Here is a 20,095-nt window from a genome sequence, read left to right as displayed (position 1 = left end):
ATATGTTCAGGAAGCTGTAGATATTTCACACTATCATTTTATTGCATAGAGATTAGGATTTACTCTATTCCGTGACATCACTAGCTGCTAATTAGCCTGAGTATCAGGCTTTTCGGGGAGGGCGCCCTGGTAGACAACATTTTATTTCCGGGGACTGGCCCGAGCGGAAGCGCCAGACCGGAACAATCCCTTGCGCGCTTGCAGATGTTGTCTTTGAGCCGAAAGCAATATGGCGGCTAATGCAATGGAGACCGATGATTTAGGCCATTTACCTTCTAATACGCTGCGCAGATCCAATTCAGCACCAAATGTGAGCGCTGCAGTGATGAGCGAAGCTATTCCTATTCTTCAGCCGATACACAGTGCAAGACAAAGACGCTCCTCTACAAGCCAAATGGTTTTGAATGTGGTGAGTATTAAAAAATTCCGCGAACAAATGTCAAGAACGTTGATTGATTCTTTAGCTTCGTTTCGCCGATTTACTTTTTGCTGATTGTATTACTTTAAGGGATCTCCTGCATCAAGAATAGAGCAGCTCAAAAGGGTACGTACATTGTTTGTTTCTTAACTTTTAATTCTACAACGAGTTTGTATAATAATAAAGCTGGCTGCATATTCTTTGTTTTCAAATTCATAATGAATTGGTTCTTGATCGTTTCGAATAAAACGTTGCCGCCATTAATAAGTTATTGTAAGCTTGTGATAAAAGGGTGAAGCTAACATAAAGACTAAAATTATGCCATTTTATTTTCCTAATTAGGAAGAAAGTATGGATGATGCGAGTCGCGAAAGACAGGTTGAAAGGTTAGTTTAATAAATAAAAACACTTCATAAATTACACCGGCTATATTTTATTCCACAAAAATATTGTTTTGTGAATACAATTGAAACCAAAGCTTAATCTGCAGCAAGGCAAACCTACTGAATTAAATTGCAGTATTTTAGTTTGTTACTAAGGGAATCTTATCAATGTAATCCATGTCCAAACAAATCATAGGAACGTTTCATTTATTTCTGTAATCCACCCCCCCTCCCCCCATCCCATCTGAAAAGAAAAAGATGGCAGATCCAACCTCTCACAAAAAAGGAAAACAAAGTCAAGGGCTTGATTTTCTTGGGTGGCACCTTGAAATAAAAGGTAGTCTATGACTGCATGTGGCTACTGCTTTATTTTTGTAGAATATTGCGGTAAAAAAGCAATTATGTATAAAATTTAGAGGGGTAAATCAACAGCTCTAGTCAGTGCCAAAATTGGGCAACGTAATTTGATCGTGTTGTCATATGGGTGAATTTGGTATGCGCTGGAGGAATTCAGTTTGTTTATACTTTAATACACAGAGGACAGTAATAGATATGGTTTGGCTCTCCCATGGTTTAGATAAGACACAGGTGGCCCAAGTTCAAGCTGTGAGCGCTGATCATCTTGCGTAATAGCGGTCACGGCGCAAACAAGAGTTTGTATCGGAATATTTACGATCGGGTTTAGGAGGTACAAATGGAAAGTTCTTAATAAAAATGACATACCTTGCTTTCTAAAGTGTATTGCCTATTGTCTGTTTGCTATTTTGTACTGATTTGAATTTACCCATACAAACTCTTGTTTGCGCTGTGACTGCTATTACGCAAGATGATCATCGCTGACAGCTTGACCTTGGGCCGCCTGTGCATAAGATCGCATGGCAAAGAAATTCCATGAATCAAGACACAAAGATAAACAGACAATAAGCTTTTGTTATTGAAAAATTTATTCAGACAAACCTGTGTTCACGCCTGAAAAGAAAATTCGTTCAATTTTTGCCTCAAGTGAAGCTACGTGAAGGCGACCAATCCAAGCGAACTGGAAGTCACTAATAAAAGCACAATTTCTCGACTCTATTAAACTGAGTATGTTTTTCTAAAATTTCACCAAAGCTACTTGAAATATGATAAATAGATCAATTTAACCTAAAACACAGTAAAAGTCACATTCAAACCTGTAGTATTTTGTAAAGTGGATTCCCAGGAGCACACAACAATTTCCGAGAACGTCTACAGCTCATGTGATGATTTGCAGATCTTGTTTGTGATCGCACATGTTTCGCCTTGACACAATCTCAAAAAGGAATTTCTTCTCTCTGAACTCACTGATTTCCTCTTTTTAGGCAGCCGAGTGTTCCTTAGAAGTTGTTCTTTTGATTTACAGTATTGAAAACCTGTGTTTTCCTTCCAAGAACCACAAACTGTCACCGTGAAAATCCACACATGAGAGATGCAGCAGCCATTTTGAATTGAATACAAATCTGATAAAACACTCCTGCTCATTTTTTAAACATTACTTTTTTTGCCACAAATGTGAATAATAATTTATAATTATATATATTTTATATTTACTATCATAATAATTTATTATTAATAATATTATTATTATTGAAAGGCTTAGGGAAAAACAAACCTGTAGTATTTAGCTCCAATTCACCAGTTTTTTGCTGCAACATTCGCTAAAGGAATTGCAGGCCACAGGAAAAATATCTGCCAAGTCTGAGTCAAAACAACAACAACAACAACAACAACAAAAAGCTTAACGCACTGTTGTTCAGTTATGCCACAAGCCTTTCAATTATTTGATTGACAAGGCTTAACTTATTTACATGCTACTTGACAAATAGATTCCATGTTGCCATGCGTCTGTTCAGAATAGATCACGGATGACGTCAAAAAAGTGCACCTCTTGTGTCACTGATGTTCTTACCACATTTTGACATCTTCTGTGATCTATTCCGAACAGACGCATGGCAACATGGAATCTATTTGTTTTATATATTAAAGAAGCAAAAGTTGTTAATGGTGACGTCATCTATAGCTATGCGTCTGTCCTTCAATAGATCATAAGTAAAAACCAATCAAAATGCATGTAGAATTCAGCTTATTATGTAAAATTTCTCAGTCTAACAATGTCAGGGTGCAGTTCATCAACTGTATTTTGACATCAGATTTTGAACTTTTATTAACATAATAGTTCCATTGATAGTGGGTTCCTGGTTTTATTTTTTGTAGTATCAAATACAATTTGCATTTTAACACTGCCATGCTACCAAATGGTAGGTTGTAAATTGAAATTAAGAATAAAATGACTGCTAGTCAATATTTTGCTTCGTTATGTCTTGTGGTACATCATGCGTCCTAGCAGTCATGTTATTAAATATAGAAATCTGTTTTTGTAATTTAAATTAAAATAAATAATTATTTACATTTATTTGTCAATTTTTATATCTCTTGTTTCCTCAGTGATTTCTTTCTGTCAAATTCACTCAATGACTGGACCCTGGTAAGTTTACACTGCAGTCAAACTATCCTTAAATCAGACTATTCTTCATCATTAGCTTAAAATTAGCCTTTAAAAACACTTGCAACGAGCAAGATGGAACCTTTGGTTTTTAAGTTTTAATCCACTTTCAGACTAGCCTCCTATGCAGATGCTCTTTGGTCTTGTTGTGCATTCCCCCCCCCCCCCCCTACCCCCAACCCCCTATGAATGTCAAACAACCGGGCCCTGGCTGTTTCATAATCCGTAAAACTGGAGAAAAGCACCTTTTTTCTCTGCCTGAAAAATTATAAAATAATTTTAGATGCATTTAAGTTGAAACCGCTTGTGAGTAGAATACTCACAAGCACTTAAACTAAATTTAAATTATTAGTTTCCACTTAAATTAAATTGTGACTATCATTTTAAAAAGTGAAATTCAACTTGTCAAAGTAGAGTTGCCATTGATCCCTATTTATGTTATACCTCGAATATTGCCGGAGGCTAGTTTGTTGATAAATTTATTTTATTGTTGCCATTTTTTTCAGGATCATGACAAGAACCATGACATTCACATGTGTGAAAGAAGGATTTCATTTGACGACAACAGAAGTGCATTCCCTCTGCCAGCTTCATCATCACCACCCAATCAAAGGGTAAGAATTACCCATCAGCTTACGGCTGGAAAAAAAGTACTGCTCAGTAGCTTTCATTTGAATGGTCAAACTATAAGATTCCATCCACAGACACAGAAATTAGGAACACCTTGTAGGTTTTAATAAACAGGACTGAAGGAAAGTGCTACTTTAATAGCATTTTTAAACGATCACAAGTTAGAACCACGTTGTACATCATAAACAGCACCACAGAAAGTATTGCTAAATATATTTTATTTGTGATAGTCTCATAGGGTAAAAGATTTTAGTTTGCAACAGAGCAAGCAACCCCTTTGGGAGGCCAACCTTACACAAACAACTTCTTTATTCAACGTTACCTGCAAATACCACTTGCTAGTCTAGGTGGATCAGTCAAAAATGGGTAAAACTTAGATAAATAAACAAACAAATCAACAAATTAACTATATGTATAATAAAGAGGAGAAGCTAAATAAAAATGACATTGATATAAAAGAGAGAAAGAAGAGCACACTACAAAGGACTGCAACTGACTTGAGAGATTTTAACTTTGCAGTAATTGCAATGATAGCTATGTGTATGTATCTTCTATTTTCAAAACTCTGGTTGAAATATTATGGAGGTTTCTTTTAAGGAGTTTTTTGGTAGATCACGTAGACAGATTGGTATCTCATTCCACTTCTGGATTGAATGTCTGACACGCTTCTCCATTGATGACTACACCTTATTACTCCCTTTTGGTTCTTGCCTACAATACATGTACACCATATTTTTGTCTTGATGTCTCTCGTATCATTTAGCAGGGAGTCACAGTGAGAAATGCAAGAAGCCTCACTCCTAGTCCAATACCCAGCCCTACACGACCAACATTTACATCGTAAGTGTAACTTTTGTGTTACGTACAGTAGCAAACTAAACAATATATAGAAAATTATTTCATTCTTTATTAATGATGAGGTTTTGTGCACCCCTCACTACTGTGATGCACTGTAATAGTGATGGTTTAATTTTTATTCTTTGTTGTTCTCTGCAGGCGCCGAAGTATCAGTCCTGTTTGTTTACGCCCAAGTAGTTTATCCTTAAAAAGGAAATGTAAGTCAGCTAGCTGTGAACATACTTTACCTTGCTGATTTAAGGAACTGGACCAAATTTTTGTTATAAGCAAACCAGAAACCTGATATCGAAGTCCAGACAGGAATGCATAATTTTGCTATTTGATAATAATAATAATAAGATTTGAGTAATTGAGTTTACAGCATATTTTCCCACCTGGCACAATAAAAAGCAGTCATTAAGCACTTGATCGTTTCCATTACTTGTTGTCATGAAGAAATGTCCATCCTGTTTTCAATTTGTTGACGAAGAATTATTACAGCTACTGGTTAGTGAACCCTTGCTGGGATTAAGAAAAAATATTAAAGTCGTTAATTCAAAGTAATCCTTGTTTTTGTTTGATAACACAGGTCCACCAGAAGGTTTAATTGAGCCAGGTGTCAGCCCATCTAAGCGTCTGTGCGATGTTTCACCCATTAACTGTTCACCTGATGTCCCATGTGAATCCACGCACCTTAACTTTGATGACGATAACCACATACACGAAGATCCTCACATTTCCTCAACATCAGATTCGTCATCATCATCAGCATTAAGTGCCACGCCCATGCTTCTTGGTGAGATTCCAAGACATCCCTTTCCTGCTTATCGATCAAAATTTACACCACCAAGATCACCTCTTGCCGGCCCATCTACCACCCAAAACCACTCCAGAACAGTAGCCAGTTCTCCATCGTGCTTCACCTTTGCACCTGTGAGGGATTGATGAGTGCTAATAAAGTAGAGGTAAGGTGATCACACTTCCTGAAATGTACACTTAAAACTAATCTCATACCCTTGATAAATTTGTCTGGGAAACAAAAAACAGACAGATGCCTCTGAATAAAAGTCTACATACAAATGTACATACCATACCATACTCTGTCCCACCTACCTACCTACCTAAAACTGAATGGGTCCTTTCAATTGTCATTGATCTAGTAAGTTCTTGTTATAAAGTAACACAGTTGTAATAGGTGTCATCCGTCATAATTTGGTATGTATTGCAACCTGTGGTTGGATTCATCCACAACACAGGCTAGGAACACTGTTTTGAACTCTCAAAAAAAAATGAATTAAACCCTCATTCATACAGATCACAGTGAAGACAAAAACATCCAATAACTTTACTGCATTTGGTTATTGCTTGAATTATGTTACTGTAAAAAGTTGATCGTTGACTGAATGTTTTGTTCATCATTTGTTCACAGGTTTATTTTTCTAAAGTCAAATCAGCATAACAGTTTTTAAAACTTTATAAAATAGAGATATTAATAACAATTTTCATAACGGCATTAGATACATATTAGGAACATTGCCATATTGTATATGAGACAGAACACTTTTGAAGTAGAGATAGCAATTAATATTCTACATTCTTACATGTATGGAAACATAAATTGGTCATATTCAACATACAAAAGTATCCTTTAATTGGATGGTTAAATAGTTCTTGTTAATGACATTTAATTCAGTCATTTTTGTTAATTACTGTACCAAATCAAATTAGGCTGTGGTTTGTGGAACTCATAGTATCTTGCTTGTCTGTTATTTGTTGTCTTTAGTTAGCTGGTTATTGAATGTAAGAGTTCATCTGTTGTTGTAAAATCATCTTCTCAAACTCATTAATAATTCATCAAGCCAAAACAAAGCAAATCACTACCGTGATAGAGGTTTAGAAATGTGATCTTAATTATCATAAAATTTTGTGAACTTTTGCTTTGAATTTCTCCAAGAATTATCACTAGTTTGAGAAGCTATATCAAACACTTGAAAGAGTGTTTCCTCCTATTTCCAAACACCTCAAAGTTGGTTAAAAAATCTTGGCTGCGTTTCGTTTTTCCAACCCACTTCTCGGTGTTTGGAAATCAGAGGAAACACTCTTCCTCGTGTTTGATATATTACATAATATTTGTTTTGTTGTTAAAATGGTACACGTTGAGTGATAGGTTTGTTTTGTGGCTCTTATGGTTTACCCTTGAATCCCTAATACTGATCAGCAGCTCATTACGCGGGATGCCCTGAGGGGGCATACCGTGTCTAAAAACGGGACGATTTCTTTTTCTTCGTCGTAGCTTCAAATCGGTACATTAATTTATTCATTAAACTCACCCCTCTCCTACTCGGGGTGTATTGTTCTGATTGTCTTCAACAGAAGCAGGCCAATCAAAATCTATTCTTGTCGCTTACATCGCGAGGGAGGGGACCCACTCACCCCTACCTGTGTGACGTCAACGCATCATTTGATCTATTTATTAAAAACGGATTAAATTTGGCACCATATTGTTTATAACATGTTCTGGACTCAAGTGTGCCGTTTTCAAACGGAAATTTCACCATTTTGAAGCGGCAAATCAAAAGAATAACTTCTAAGAAGCACTCGACATTTAAAACGGTAGAAATTGGTGAGTTCATGGCGAAGGAATCGTGCTTTGTTTGACAGTCCTTGACAACGACGCGAGACTAAAAAGAGGTCATTGAGAAGCTTACGTTATCGTAATGGAATTCCACACATTTCCGGTGAAAGTCTGAGTCGCGTAACACAAGGAAAACAACGTAACGCGATCGTCGTGACTCAAACTATTCCATTAGCAAGGATAGATTTATCAATCGGCGAAGCATACAGTTGGAATAAATGAATGAGCCCCAGCATCACGCGTAATGCCAGTGTAGCAGGCATCTTGTTTCTCCTTACAATGTCACTGCTTATTCAAACATACATTCATGAGAATAAATGGACTGATCACCAAAGATAAAATGTCTTGATGTTTAAACAAATTCTCCCAGCTAGTATCACAAGAAATCTATAGAAACACTTAAGGAGAATGTACCCATGTTGATATCTGGGCTTCAAGGTCAAGTTACAGAATTTTACAGAACTTTGTTCCTAGTTTCGTTGTCTCTAAAAATATTGATGATTTAATGCATGTACACAAGCTACTTTTAAAGTCACTGCTTTTACATAAATGGGCATTTCATATTATGTACAATAATTTACAAGTAGGCAATGCTTAAATTATATGGTAAAGTATATATACTAAGTATTTTTTTTAATTTTGGTAAAATTATTTGCTCAGGGTTAGGGTAGTTAGGATATAATTTAATGTAATTAACGTTCATCTTGAAATTATTGCTTTTAAATCCTTTGAGCTGATGAAATCATACAGTATTTTTTTTTGTTTGTTTTGAGCGTACTTGAGTTAAAAGCAGTCATAGGCAGACATTGTTTTTGCTCAACAGTTGATTTTCCTGCCACAGGAGGGTGTAGTATGGTTTATTAGGAGACAGAATTGTGATTCAAATGAAATGACTACAACAGTTGTCTGGTCTTATAATTTGAAAGTGCTGAAATATTTCAGTTGGAGAGCTGTATGAAATCTTAAGAAAATTGTTGGAAAAAATTATCAGTGTCGTTTATACAGTAGTTAGAAGGAGTCCTAATGAGCAGAGAAATGAAAATGTCTCTCTCTTCTGAATGCAACTTCGCTTCCTTGTTCACTCCAGTTAAATGCTTGAAGGGAAATTTCATTCCTCTGCACACCCATACATTATTCTTTGCATCAACTAACCTCCAAGTTATCAAGTAGATTGAGAAAGAAAAGAGCTAATGAGAGTAGTATTCACTGTATATACCTATTGTAAATATATGGGAAGAGTACACCAGAATTATTATTATTATTACTGGAGTGTCAATAATTTATTTTGCTGGAAAAGGAAGCCAATCAAATACCACATGGATAAGCTGCAACAGTTATTCTTGTGGTTTCTGCTTTCCTTTTCTTTTCTTTCTTTTTTTTTTGTTGTTGTTTTTTTTTGTTTTTTTTGCTGTTTGATAGATCTCACATCTGATTTTCCATGGAACAACAAACATTCCAGAATTAATATTATTGTTATTTAGTGTTCTTGGTTGTCATAGTTGCAAATTATCCGTGACATATATTTTGTTGGCAATTTCAAGCTTCAGTGTGTTGTGAGATGTGCAGTGCACCTGCATTTCACTTAACAAATCGACAGCAGTTTTCTATGGTCTGTACTCTTACAGACCACAAAACGACATCATAAAAAAATTAATGTTCAAAACTGAAGTGAAGCTCACTGCCAAGTTTTGAACATTATTTTTATGTCGTCATTTTATGGTCTATAAGAGTACAGACCATAGAAAACTGCCGTCAATTTCGTTTTTCAATAATGTGGAATTGACTTTGTTTTCCATTGAGAAAGCGTGCATGTTACATCTGACATCATTTTATTGTCTGTACTCTTATAGAGAATAGCTTTGAGCCAATCAGCACGTTTGAATTTTGACAGTTCTCGTAAAATCAGCATTGGATGCTATTATCTTTTTATGTTGAGAGGAATTGATGTTTGATCCGTAGCCAAAAAGTTCAAAGGTTTACGTCCAAAGGATAAATTTCGATGGATTTTTCCATAATAGTGATCACTGGTTTAGTACACTGTAAGTACTGTTTTTTGCTTTGGCAAATTCTTAGAAGTTTATCCTTCAGTTCAAACCCAAAGACGGTGTGAATAGGACTTAGATACATAAACACAGGGAAACAGTTGTAACTCTTAGTTTATCTTTTATTGTACTCCTAATACAATATTTGTATGTACTCCATTAGCTATTAAACTTTAATATGTGATAAAGTGCAAAGAGTTGTATCGTAAATAGTAATATTTTAAAATTTGTAAATAGTTCTCACTCACTTTAAGTAACCAACATTGTACATACATTCAATAAATACATCAGATATTTTATGTTTGTTTTGTTGTGCGTTAATCCTTTACTTCTCAATTTTTTTGTTTCAGTTCCTTTTCCTTGTCAAGTGAAGAGGGTGGGATTTTTTTCTTGTTTTTCCGATAATTTGCGAAGTTTTTATAGGGTGAAACAGTTGGCCCAACTCGAAACATACATCCATGGAAGGCCAGGTTTTTTCCTTCTTATCCTTATAACAGGCTTACCCCGTGGGGGAAGGGGAGGTGGGTTGGCTTTCAGTACCAGAAGGTCCCCAGGGAGTTCTTGTGTAAACTGAGCAGTTTTCCATAGCACTCCTTGTACACTTAACCGGATGTTTTTGAAAAAAGGGAACTTTTTATGGTTTGGCGTTTCGTTTTCACTGAAACGGCGTTTTTCGTCAACGGAAAGGAACCTTTGAAAATTTCATCGCAAAAAGTTTCTTGTTTTACATGTAAATCGCTGTTAGTCTGGTATGTTGTGGACGGGGAAAGGCGGAACTTCAACCTCGTTCCCAGAGACCTGGAAACGAGGTTGACGGAACCTTTCGAAAACGCTGACGTCACTTGGTACTGTCGACGCCCCTTTAGCATAGAACAAACAATAGAATGGGATATAAAACGTTCCGTTCGTAAAACTCTTCTCAAGGTGAAAATAATTCGGAAACGCAAGTGTGGACAAACAACGTGCGATGCGTTTTTTGATCCTTAAAAATTTCTAGATTAGCATGGATGGGAAATGAAACTGTATCCCGGATGATTGGGATAGTAATACCACAGGAACACCAAAAGTATTTTGTAGGGTTCGTCCAAACGTCCACAGGGGATCAATTTATTAGGCTCGATCAAACAGCCAGACCCGAGGGAGCGGCGAAAATCAAGCCTGTCAATTTATGCCATTTATACGCCTGCCTTCACTTGTTCAAAGAGTGGATCACTTTATTCAGTTGATAAGTCGCTTTCTTTATTTGTATTTTTGCATCGTTTTAGTCACGATTTATGGGGAAGCTAATTCGCGACCTTCTGTTGGTCAATCCTTACCGAGTTGCTGTTGGTATCAAGTCGAGTTCCTGGTTTGAGAGGCCTTCAGAAATGGTCGTTATTTTGAAATGCAGGCGTTAGCAACCATTCTATGTCCTGCGGCGCTATTTTGAATGCACCAAGCTGTTTTCCTTCCTTCCTTCCTTCCTTCCTTCCTTCCTTCCTTTCCCCCCCCCCCCCCCCAACTTTTTTCTTCCTTTTTACAATCTGGGCCCAGTTGCTCGAAGCGTGGTTAGCGCTAACCCGGGTTAAATACCATGACAACCTATAGGTTTTAATACCTCTTAACCAATGGTTGGCGCTAACCATGCTTCGAGCAACTCAGCCCAGAGGGGTATAGGAAGATAATTTTCCAAACTTGGTATCAAAGAAAATTCCAAGCGATCTGGCTCTATTTTCGTTTCACAGCTTGATCAAACAACTGATCCCACTGCATGAAATTATCGGTATACGGTCCCTTTTTCAGGTAGCCTGGGAGCAAGCGGCTCTATCAGAGTCAGCCGCGAGAGGGTTGGGGCGAGTTCTGGGGCCCGCTCCAACCTCTCGCTGACCTAATACAGTAATAGACAGCTTGCTCGCAGGCTATTTCTCGGGTCGTGCACAAAGTCGTAGACGGAAAACATAAGGATCTAGCGTGAAGTATATAGGTCCATATAATAACGGTATACGTCAGGGTATGCCGAGAAAATATACGGATCTTATACACCTGTACCATGTTTCCGTATGTATCAAACGCCGGTGTACTGGTCATTATACGGTGTACGTGACGTATACGGACTTATTATACCACCTTATATCTGCTAGTTTAGGCAACAGTTAGGGTACTGAAAACACTTTATCGCTTTAGTGCATGTGTTAATGGTTCAGAAACAAAGCTCGAGAATTTGATCTGCAAATTGGAAATGTAACAGGTATCATGTTAAAGGAAGGTTTCGCGACATTATACGAAATCGTATTTTGCGATTTATGGGCAGCAGAAATATACTGCTAGTGAGATTTGAGAACTAAACAACATCACAAGTGAGCATACAATGTGTTATAACCCTCCAATAAATTTCCGCGCGTTCTCATTGGACAAAACATGTCACGTTGTACGGCAAAATCAGACAACAACAGTCGCCCGATTTGATATCAGTCGCTCAATTTTTTGGACGAGAAAACAAAGAAAGAACGTCAGAGTTTAAGGTCTCAGTTGTTGTAATCCAATCACAGTTTAATAAACTAAACTAAACTAGTCACTTTGCCTGATTATTATTTGGCTTCAATCAGCCCAGTGGCCATCACTGGCTGTTTTGTTTTTTCCACAGTAAAGCGCGCGCGTTTCGCAAATTAATCGGACGGTTATAAAATAAATAAACCCTTTTCCTTGCTGCTGAAGATAATACCTTCGGCTTAAAGAAAGTCTTCACAGTTTCAAAGTTACCCTCTTTTTTTTCTTTTCTTTTTATTCCCTCGAAGAGCTACACTGCGAACTGTCGGTCAATTTTCGGACAATCTTTCAGCTTCGAGCATTTTTTTTTTACGTCAAGATCTATTAACTGTTTTCTTCATCTTCTTGAATTGAGTTTAACTGTATTTCTTGCATAGCCAAGGTTACACTTAATAGATAAAGTGAAGTGAAGTGCATAAGTTCGTGTAATATATATTGTTGTACATGTCAGCACTGGCAAAATAAATAAGAAAAAAATTTTATTTTCCATCATTTTCCTGATAAATAAAACTTGACTTATTATTGTTGTTTTGGGGTTGATTTGTCGACACTAGAAGCGTTGGATTTTTTTGCATTTTTTTCAGATTGTTCAGACATATTCTTGAAGGTTTGTCAGCATACTCGATGAGCATATCATAAATTATGCATTCTTGACGAAACGTGCGATTTTGCTGTTTTTAGCAGTTACTGATTGGTTCATCATCACCTAATTCATATTCATCACGTCTTCTTGGTTTCGCGTCAAACCGACGAAGTTGCCGACGAGTGAAGACGTGTGAGGACAAACGCTGCCCTTGTAAACCGATGTCCTAAACTGCAAGGAACAACTTAGACTTTTTAGGATGAAGCCTTCGCTTTAAACAAACAAATGGTGAGTACACATTTTCAGAATACTTCAATCCTCAAACGTTCGAACTCTTAGTAAGCAAGTAGTCCTGGAATTCGGTCTGTGTGAACAGATTCAATTCGACGTGTTTTCCGAACAGCAATAATATCAGTATTCGTGAACGTTCAATATGCTGCCACAACGAAATTCTACAGGAAGAGAAGGAAATAGAGAAATAGGCTGCGAGGAAGTTGTTTTTTTCGCCGTTAGTTCCTTCAATGTGCTAGCAATTTTGGCCGATAGAAATTGTTCGAAGAAGCACGTGCTTTGACCTTCGGCACCCTTGGTCCTTTCACGAGCTTCGTTCCAAACAAAATATTTCCTTCATTTAGTTTCTCTGACGTTCTAAAAGCTTTAAAATATACTCCAAAAATTCTGGTTTCTGCTAATTTAAAAGCTTCCATGAAAACAAGTTGTTAAATTCATAAATTTCCCGCTAGAGGCAAACTAAAAATCGTCTAGGAAAGCTTGGGCGGAAAGGTTCAAAGCGGAAAGCTTAAGATATGTTGAATTTACTTCACAAGAGCTTATGCATTTTTATTTATTTATTTCTTAAAGGGAACTCATCAAGGGAAAGAGCAACGCAGTAGAAGAACAGGACAGAGAGCAAGGACTGGACCGCTGCAGGAAACGGGACTAAAGATAAGCTAATAACATTGATATTTTACCTAAAAATACCTCGATTGACGATTGTTGTATATGATAAAGCTAAATGAAGTCTTTGCCAAATGGTACTTTTTATTTTACAATTTTATTTTTCTATTGATCGCGATTGATCGGGGAGGTTAAGTCTCTGAAGGAAATTTAAGTCATACACTCGTGTAGTTCAGCTAAAATACTGAAGCTCAAAAAGATAGCCGATTTTTTTTTTGTCAAAAAATTGAAATGTGGGTTGCGGTGTCACTTTTGCCTAAATATACTAACAATCGTCATGAAAAGGTATTTTTATTGAGAAAACTTGACGTCAACTTTGAGCGATCCTTCTACATTCAAATAAAGTTTTGATTTGATCAGTTTAATTTACGATTCCACATAAATTTTTGCATTTGAAAGAACTTGAACTTGCGATGAATATATTCGCCTGATTATTGTTTGCTGATTTTACAACCGGTAACGAAATTTCAATAAGTATTTTAAGCGATCGCTCAGAGTTACGTCGTTTATCCCATTGTTGTGTTACAAAGTGGAACTGCCAGTTACCATGACTACGAAAACAGATGTGACATTGTCATATACGGACAATGGAGTTTACCATGGGGTGGGGGGTGGGTGGCACCTCTTCCCTCTTAAGCCAGCGTGGTTCACCTCTGTACAAAAATTAGGATATTTCACTGACAACTAGTAGGGGTACCTGAAGGATAGTTGTTCAAAATTTCAATAACGCCACTCGAAATTCATCAAAGAGGATTAAGAACTACAAAAAAGGAAAGAAGTGACAGAATTCGAAATGATCAAATGACAGTTCTAAATGTCACATATTTCTATTTGTCTAGTCAATTGGAAGAAAAATAATTGGTTTTAAGCTTTCTCTTTCGTTCAAGTGACAACAAAATTTGGCAACTAGGTCCCACTCCAGTGAAAAACTCTAGAACTGACTGAACATATTTTTCTGTAGAAGTTAGGGTTGGGACCTTTTTTCTTACCAGATTAAGAGCAATTCTCCAGGAAAGTGAAGCAAAGTTGGAAATGAAAAATTTTAACCCCTCTTCAAATTTTGTGTGTAGGTAGGTTACCTTGGGGAATATACAAAAACAACCATATTTGGATCGGCAGATGTATCGTTGCCATGGTAACTGCACTATGTGACGACGGTCTTGAGACCATGTTTTGAGCAAAAGTTCCACTCTCAAAAAGTAAAAGTAAACGAGTCTGGTTCTCGGGTGCATGTGAACCAATTCAAATGAATTTCAGACAGATGTTAGAACCACTCTCCCAGTTTATAAAATTCGCCGTTACAATAATTTGGGTTTTATAAACAAGAAGAAAATGCTCGTCCTACTATGTTCCCTGTCAGCCATTTAGACAAGCAGGAAAAACAAGCACAACGATATTCGTTATTTCTCCGAAAGTACTCTTTCCACATAAACCAAATTAGCAGCAGAGATTACATAGATATTGACGTTTCTAAATATCATAAAATCAATTTGGGGAAAACTATACTCTGGCCATGGGTGCTGAAGACACCTGGGACAAATTGCAAAAAATTGCAAAATTCGTAATTTTGAGAGCTCAAGTAATTAGCTCCAACAGGCTTTAGAGAGAGAAAATAAGCTTCAAAAGTATCTTTTATCATCCTGTCTGCTACCTACATTTAGTAAATAAGGTTTTGGCCAACAAATTTGATGAAATATAAATTGATACAAAACCTACCTTGAGGGTTTTTGGAATTTCTTCAGGATGTTTTCGTCGCGTGGTTCTCTCCACGCACGTTCCGTCTTTCTGACCAAATCTAGCGCAGACTAACAGTTACTCCCATCGAATATCCAGTTTGCTGTGTTTCAGACCAGGGATGATGATACAAATAGCCCGCATACACTTGACAAAGAATAGTTGACAAAGTCCAAAACATGGTCGTAATGCTTGCGATTTCTGCCGTCGAGCACCTAAATTCATCAATATTATTTGGCCAGGAAGTAAAGTAAATGTGTCGACATCGATGTACAAAGCAAATGCATGCCTTTGAACAATCCAAGGTAATGTCTGTGGCTAAAATCGAGTCAGATATTGCGATAGTCGACAAGCCAAGAATGGTAAATAAGGTCGGAAGTCCGAGAAGCACGACTGCTGACCGGATGTAACACAATGTATTGGGATGTAACACCGGATGTATGTGTAATGATATCCTCTTGTAATGGGGTTGTTTCACAATAGCAATGGTGAAGAATGACAAAAAAAAAAAGGAAAAAAAAACCCAGAATAACCGAATGAAAACAAAAACAAAGGAAATGAAGCTGAACTGAAGCTTGGGTGAAAATTGAACGCATGATCATAACAGCCGCAACCCCCCCCCCCCCCCAAAAAAAAAAAAAAAGATTGCTCTTTAGACTGTGAAAATGCAATTACAAATTCAGTTACAAGAGAATGAAAAATTCGCGCGTGAAAAATGTTACATTTATTTACCTGCACGATCCATTTCGTCGCTGATTTCATCACGTCCGTAGGCTTGCATGTGCCTGGAAATATCCCTTTGACATTGACTGAATTTTATATTGTTTCCACTGCACTCACAAACCGAAACGTCCCTTTTGGGATTTGAAAGAGACTAACTTTCCATTGTCCCGACCAGGATATTTTCCTTCGCACGACGATATGCAAATTTCCCTTACAGTGTTTTTTATCGACGGCACAAATTTACGTCCGGTCACCCCTCCCCCCACCAAAAAAAAACAACAGCAATAAATAAATAAATAGATAGATAAACAGAAAGAATGCCAAAATTTGGGCAGGTATTAGGTACTGAATGTGAAAATTTATCGGCTTGGAGAGGACTTATTTATTTCTGGAGGAGAGGTGGGTCAAAAATTCCAACTTCGTAACTTCTAATGTGTACGCTAATGCCCCAGATCAGCGACGTATCTTGCATGCAGGCCATCCTTAACATCCAATAAGCAATGAATTAAAAAAAAAAACAAACAAACAAACCCAGGAAACATGGGCGGCTTATGTGGTTGCGTAAAACGATCAGTGAAGCGCTTTTATTTTCTCCTCTTTATTCATCACTGTAAAACAGTCATAAAAGCGGATCAAAAGTCGTCCTTTTATCCCCTATCAATGATATATTGTACCAAAAATATCGAAAGAAGAGATAATGCCATTGCGACAATTAGCCGAAGCTACAAAAACAAACAATCAAACAAAAAGCGCGTATATCGCATTTAAAACTACATCCGGTCAGCAGTTTTGCTACTCGCATTTCCGGTCTACATACGTTTGGTCGTAAACAGGTCGTAAACAACGATTTCTTCGCTTCTCAACCATGCACCACGGAATGTACGGCTCGATTTAGCCAAAGACTTTATTCAGAATCGTCGCAGGCATGCATTTGCTCAGCTGTGATCTTGATGCATCTATTTAACTTCCTGGATGGATTGTATTGATGAATTATTTCGATACTCGACACACGACTGTTTGACCTGTTCGACTGTTCTTTATTCGGGTTAATGCATCATCATCTTTGGTCTAAAAGTAGATGTTCGGCGAGGCTAAGCAGTTAGATTTGTCCTTTCCGCTAGAGTCTGTGCAAGATTTGGTCAAGAAAATGGAGCGAGCGAACTGAGGAGAGACCCATCCTATACGACAAAAGCATCCTGAAGAAATTCCCAAAAGTTGCAAGGTGGGCTTTGATTTAATTTATATTTCATCAAATTCGTTGGCCAAAACCTAATCAATCAATTGTAGATAACAGATAAGATGAATGAGAAAACCTCTGAAGCTGATATTCTCTATCTAAAGCCTGTTTGAACCAAATACTGGAGACCTCAACATTTCCAATTTTGCAATTTTTTGCAACTTGCCTCGGATGTCTTCAACACCCATGGTCAGAATATAATTTTCCCCAAATAGATTTTATAATATTTATAAACTTCAATATCTTTGTAAGCCCTGCTGCTAATTTGGTTTATGTAGAAAGAGCACTTTCGGAGAAATAACGAATATGGTTGTGCTTGTTTTTCCTTCTTGTCAAAATGGCTGACAGGCAACATAGTAATACGAACATTGTCTTTTTGATTATAGAACCCAAAATACTCTAACAGCAAATTTTATAAACTGGGAGAGTGGTTCTACCATCTGTATGAATTTCATTTGAATTGGTTCACATGTACTCGAGAACCAGGCTCGTTTATTTTTACTATTTGAGAGTAAATTTTTAGGTCAAAACGTAGACCTCAGGCCGACGTGATCAAGTGCGGTTTCCATGGCAACGACGCACCTGCCGATCCAAATATGGCTGTTTTTGTTCATCCCTCCAGGTAACCTACCTCCACACAATTAATGAAGGGGGGTTAAAAATTTTCATTTCCAACTTTGCTTCACTTTCCTGGAGAATTGCTCTTAAGTAAGGTTTACAAGCCTGTTCTCAATTTGGCCAGTTATACAGATACTGCCTCGCTGTACTTTCAAAAATTGGATAGCTTGTATTGGTGATGATCACGGGTTCATAACGTCGTTTCCTTAAGTAAATTCTGGGCGATCTTTTGCTTCAACTTTTCTTAGAGGCTTAACGGGAAGAGGAAAAAGGGTGCAACGTAAAAGTTAAATTTTTCTTTAGTTTTTTAAAGTGGTTTCTAATCATGGCACATGAATCATAAAAGACCATTAGACATGGCGCCTGGCAGTTCCACCTTGTAAGTCTTTGTAATGTCGAGAGAATATAAGGCTAGAAAGGGAATCCTTACCCAAAGATACGGGTAAACTGTATTACCAAATTGCAGTAGAAAAGCTAATCCACACGAGATTTGATTCTACATTTACTTTTCTACACTAAAGAACGTGTGGGAGACAAAAAGCTTGAAATAAGCGATTTGGAGTGATTTCTATTCTAAGCCAAAAATTTAGGCAAAAGGGGACAATGAAAAGCGTCTTTAATCCCTTCTGTTCTCTCGACATATTGTACAAGAGTTAACTATTGTCTGGTTGAGGTAATGTGGACAAAAACGCGTCAAAACGTCTTCAGCATCGGAATTAGGTAGAAAAAAGTTAAGTTAGAGTTAAGGCGACCGCAAGCGACTATTAGACCAAAGTGCTGTATTTCCTCAAAACAACTTCAATGCCAATTTGTTTATATTTGCGGTGCATTTTAATCGTTTAACTCTTCAAATTGTGTTTATTGCTGTCCTCCATTTTGTTCTTTTATGTACTGTGATTTGTTGGAGGGCTTATGAACGAATTTTAAACAAAACTGACTGTCATACTAGTAGAATACATGCTTAGTCCTTCATTCGTAATGCCGGATTTTCTCGAGTCATTTACTGGAAAAGAAATTCAAGAGATCTACTCAACGACCAAGCGAACGTAATATTTTGAAAGCTGAAGTTATCAAGTGCAGATTTTATTTTAAAAGTTTCGGGAGAAGAAACTAATTGCCTGAGCCAGGTTTATTTTGTTTTCTTGACATCGATCGCTTATTTCTAGGCATAAATTCCTATGGGAAAGGCAAATGTGCTACTGAAGTCAATTTTCAAAGGCACGTTTTCGTTCATTTGAATATTCGCTTCCTTTATTGACGGAAAATTTGAAATGTCAAAATATTATTTGAAGGAAAGTGGCACGAGATTCTACTCCACAAATGTTTTCAAAATATCAAATTGAGTTCATACCAGCGATGTTCCGGTAGCGTAGTGACATTTGTATTTTTATTTATTTATTTGTTTTGTTTTGTTTTTTGTTTTTTTGCTAAAACGTTTCTATGAATTAATACACAAGTTGTTCTTTGGAATATCGGTTGATATAGCCAGCGATTTATACAAAGTTTTATGGATAATTATCGCCTGTTGGAATTCACACTTTGAAGTAGAAAAAATGCCAAATTAAAAATAACTTCAAACAAAATGAGAATTATGTGGGTGAAATGAAAACTTTCCACAATAAAATGATGAACTTTTCGGTTACATACAAAGTACTTTTTGATCTTCAAAACATCGAGATTTCTCAGTTGTTATTTCGAAAGTCTACGAAACAAACAACAAATTTTAGAGGTCTAAACACTTTTCTATCTTGAACAAAATGTGTGAAGCTGATTAGTTGCGTTGGCGCGCGCGCGTTAGTCCTCTCACCGTCAAGTTGTTACTTTCAGGTTTGAATTGTTTCCATTATCTCAACCAAACATTAGTTTAACTAGTAATGTACTTGATGTTTATGACCTTGTTTAACTGTATTAGTGTTACACTGGACAAAGGAAACGAGTGAAAGCTCAAATTATTAATTTTCCATAAGGATTGGCAAAGAAACGAAACGATAGAAAAACGACGCCAAACAGGAATTGCCCTCAAATGAAATAAAGAATCAATTTGGAGCAACGGTATTGAAATTAGAAACGACCAATAATTATTTTGATCGATCGCTGAAAAGCAAATTTCAGCAACAGATTGACGATCAAACTTACAAGCAACGTATCAATTTTCTCGATAAGTGAAAATTATATAGCCAGAACTAGAGATTAGTTGCCAAAACGAAATATCATTTCTTAATATTTTGACCGAGGAATGAATTTAGCTATT

The 20,095-nt window shown here is 36.9% G+C and overlaps 1 protein-coding gene across 3 annotated transcripts; it reads left to right on the top strand.

Annotated features, from left to right (window-relative positions):
- Window positions 1-198: 198 nt before the first annotated feature.
- LOC146449695 (P2R1A-PPP2R2A-interacting phosphatase regulator 1-like) lies at window positions 199-7,009 on the top strand. 3 transcript variants are annotated; one of them, XM_085101467.1, is made up of 9 exons: window positions 199-409; window positions 509-544; window positions 761-804; window positions 3,265-3,304; window positions 3,829-3,936; window positions 4,716-4,792; window positions 4,949-5,007; window positions 5,379-5,754; window positions 6,219-6,357. In XM_085101467.1, the coding sequence occupies exons 1-8, from the start codon at window positions 230-232 to the stop codon at window positions 5,732-5,734; spliced, it is 900 nt and encodes a 299-aa protein (XP_084957593.1). In that variant the 5' UTR covers window positions 199-229; the 3' UTR covers window positions 5,735-5,754; window positions 6,219-6,357. The 3 variants fall into 3 exon arrangements, with proteins under 3 accessions (XP_084957593.1, XP_084957594.1, XP_084957595.1); XM_085101468.1 differs by having other exon boundaries at window positions 5,379-5,759; window positions 6,219-6,341; XM_085101469.1 differs by having other exon boundaries at window positions 200-409; window positions 4,719-4,792; window positions 6,219-7,009.
- The last annotated feature ends 13,086 nt before the right edge of the window (window positions 7,010-20,095 follow it).

The sequence above is a fragment of the Pavona decussata genome, unplaced genomic scaffold (assembly GCF_977016875.1).
Source record: "Pavona decussata unplaced genomic scaffold, jaPavDecu1.1 SCAFFOLD_602, whole genome shotgun sequence".
NCBI lineage: Eukaryota > Metazoa > Cnidaria > Anthozoa > Scleractinia > Agariciidae > Pavona > Pavona decussata.
Note: the sequence above shows the minus strand (reverse complement) of the source record. Positions and strands in the feature narration are given on the sequence as shown.

Coding starts and splice junctions, on each gene's coding strand:
- LOC146449695 (XM_085101467.1), top strand. CDS start 230: ATGGCGGCTAATGCAATGGAGACCGATGATTTAGGCCATTTACCTTCT. Junction 3,305..3,828: donor CACTCAATGACTGGACCCTG/GTAAGTTTACAC, acceptor CATTTTTTTCAG/GATCATGACAAGAACCATGA. Junction 4,793..4,948: donor ACACGACCAACATTTACATC/GTAAGTGTAACT, acceptor TGTTCTCTGCAG/GCGCCGAAGTATCAGTCCTG.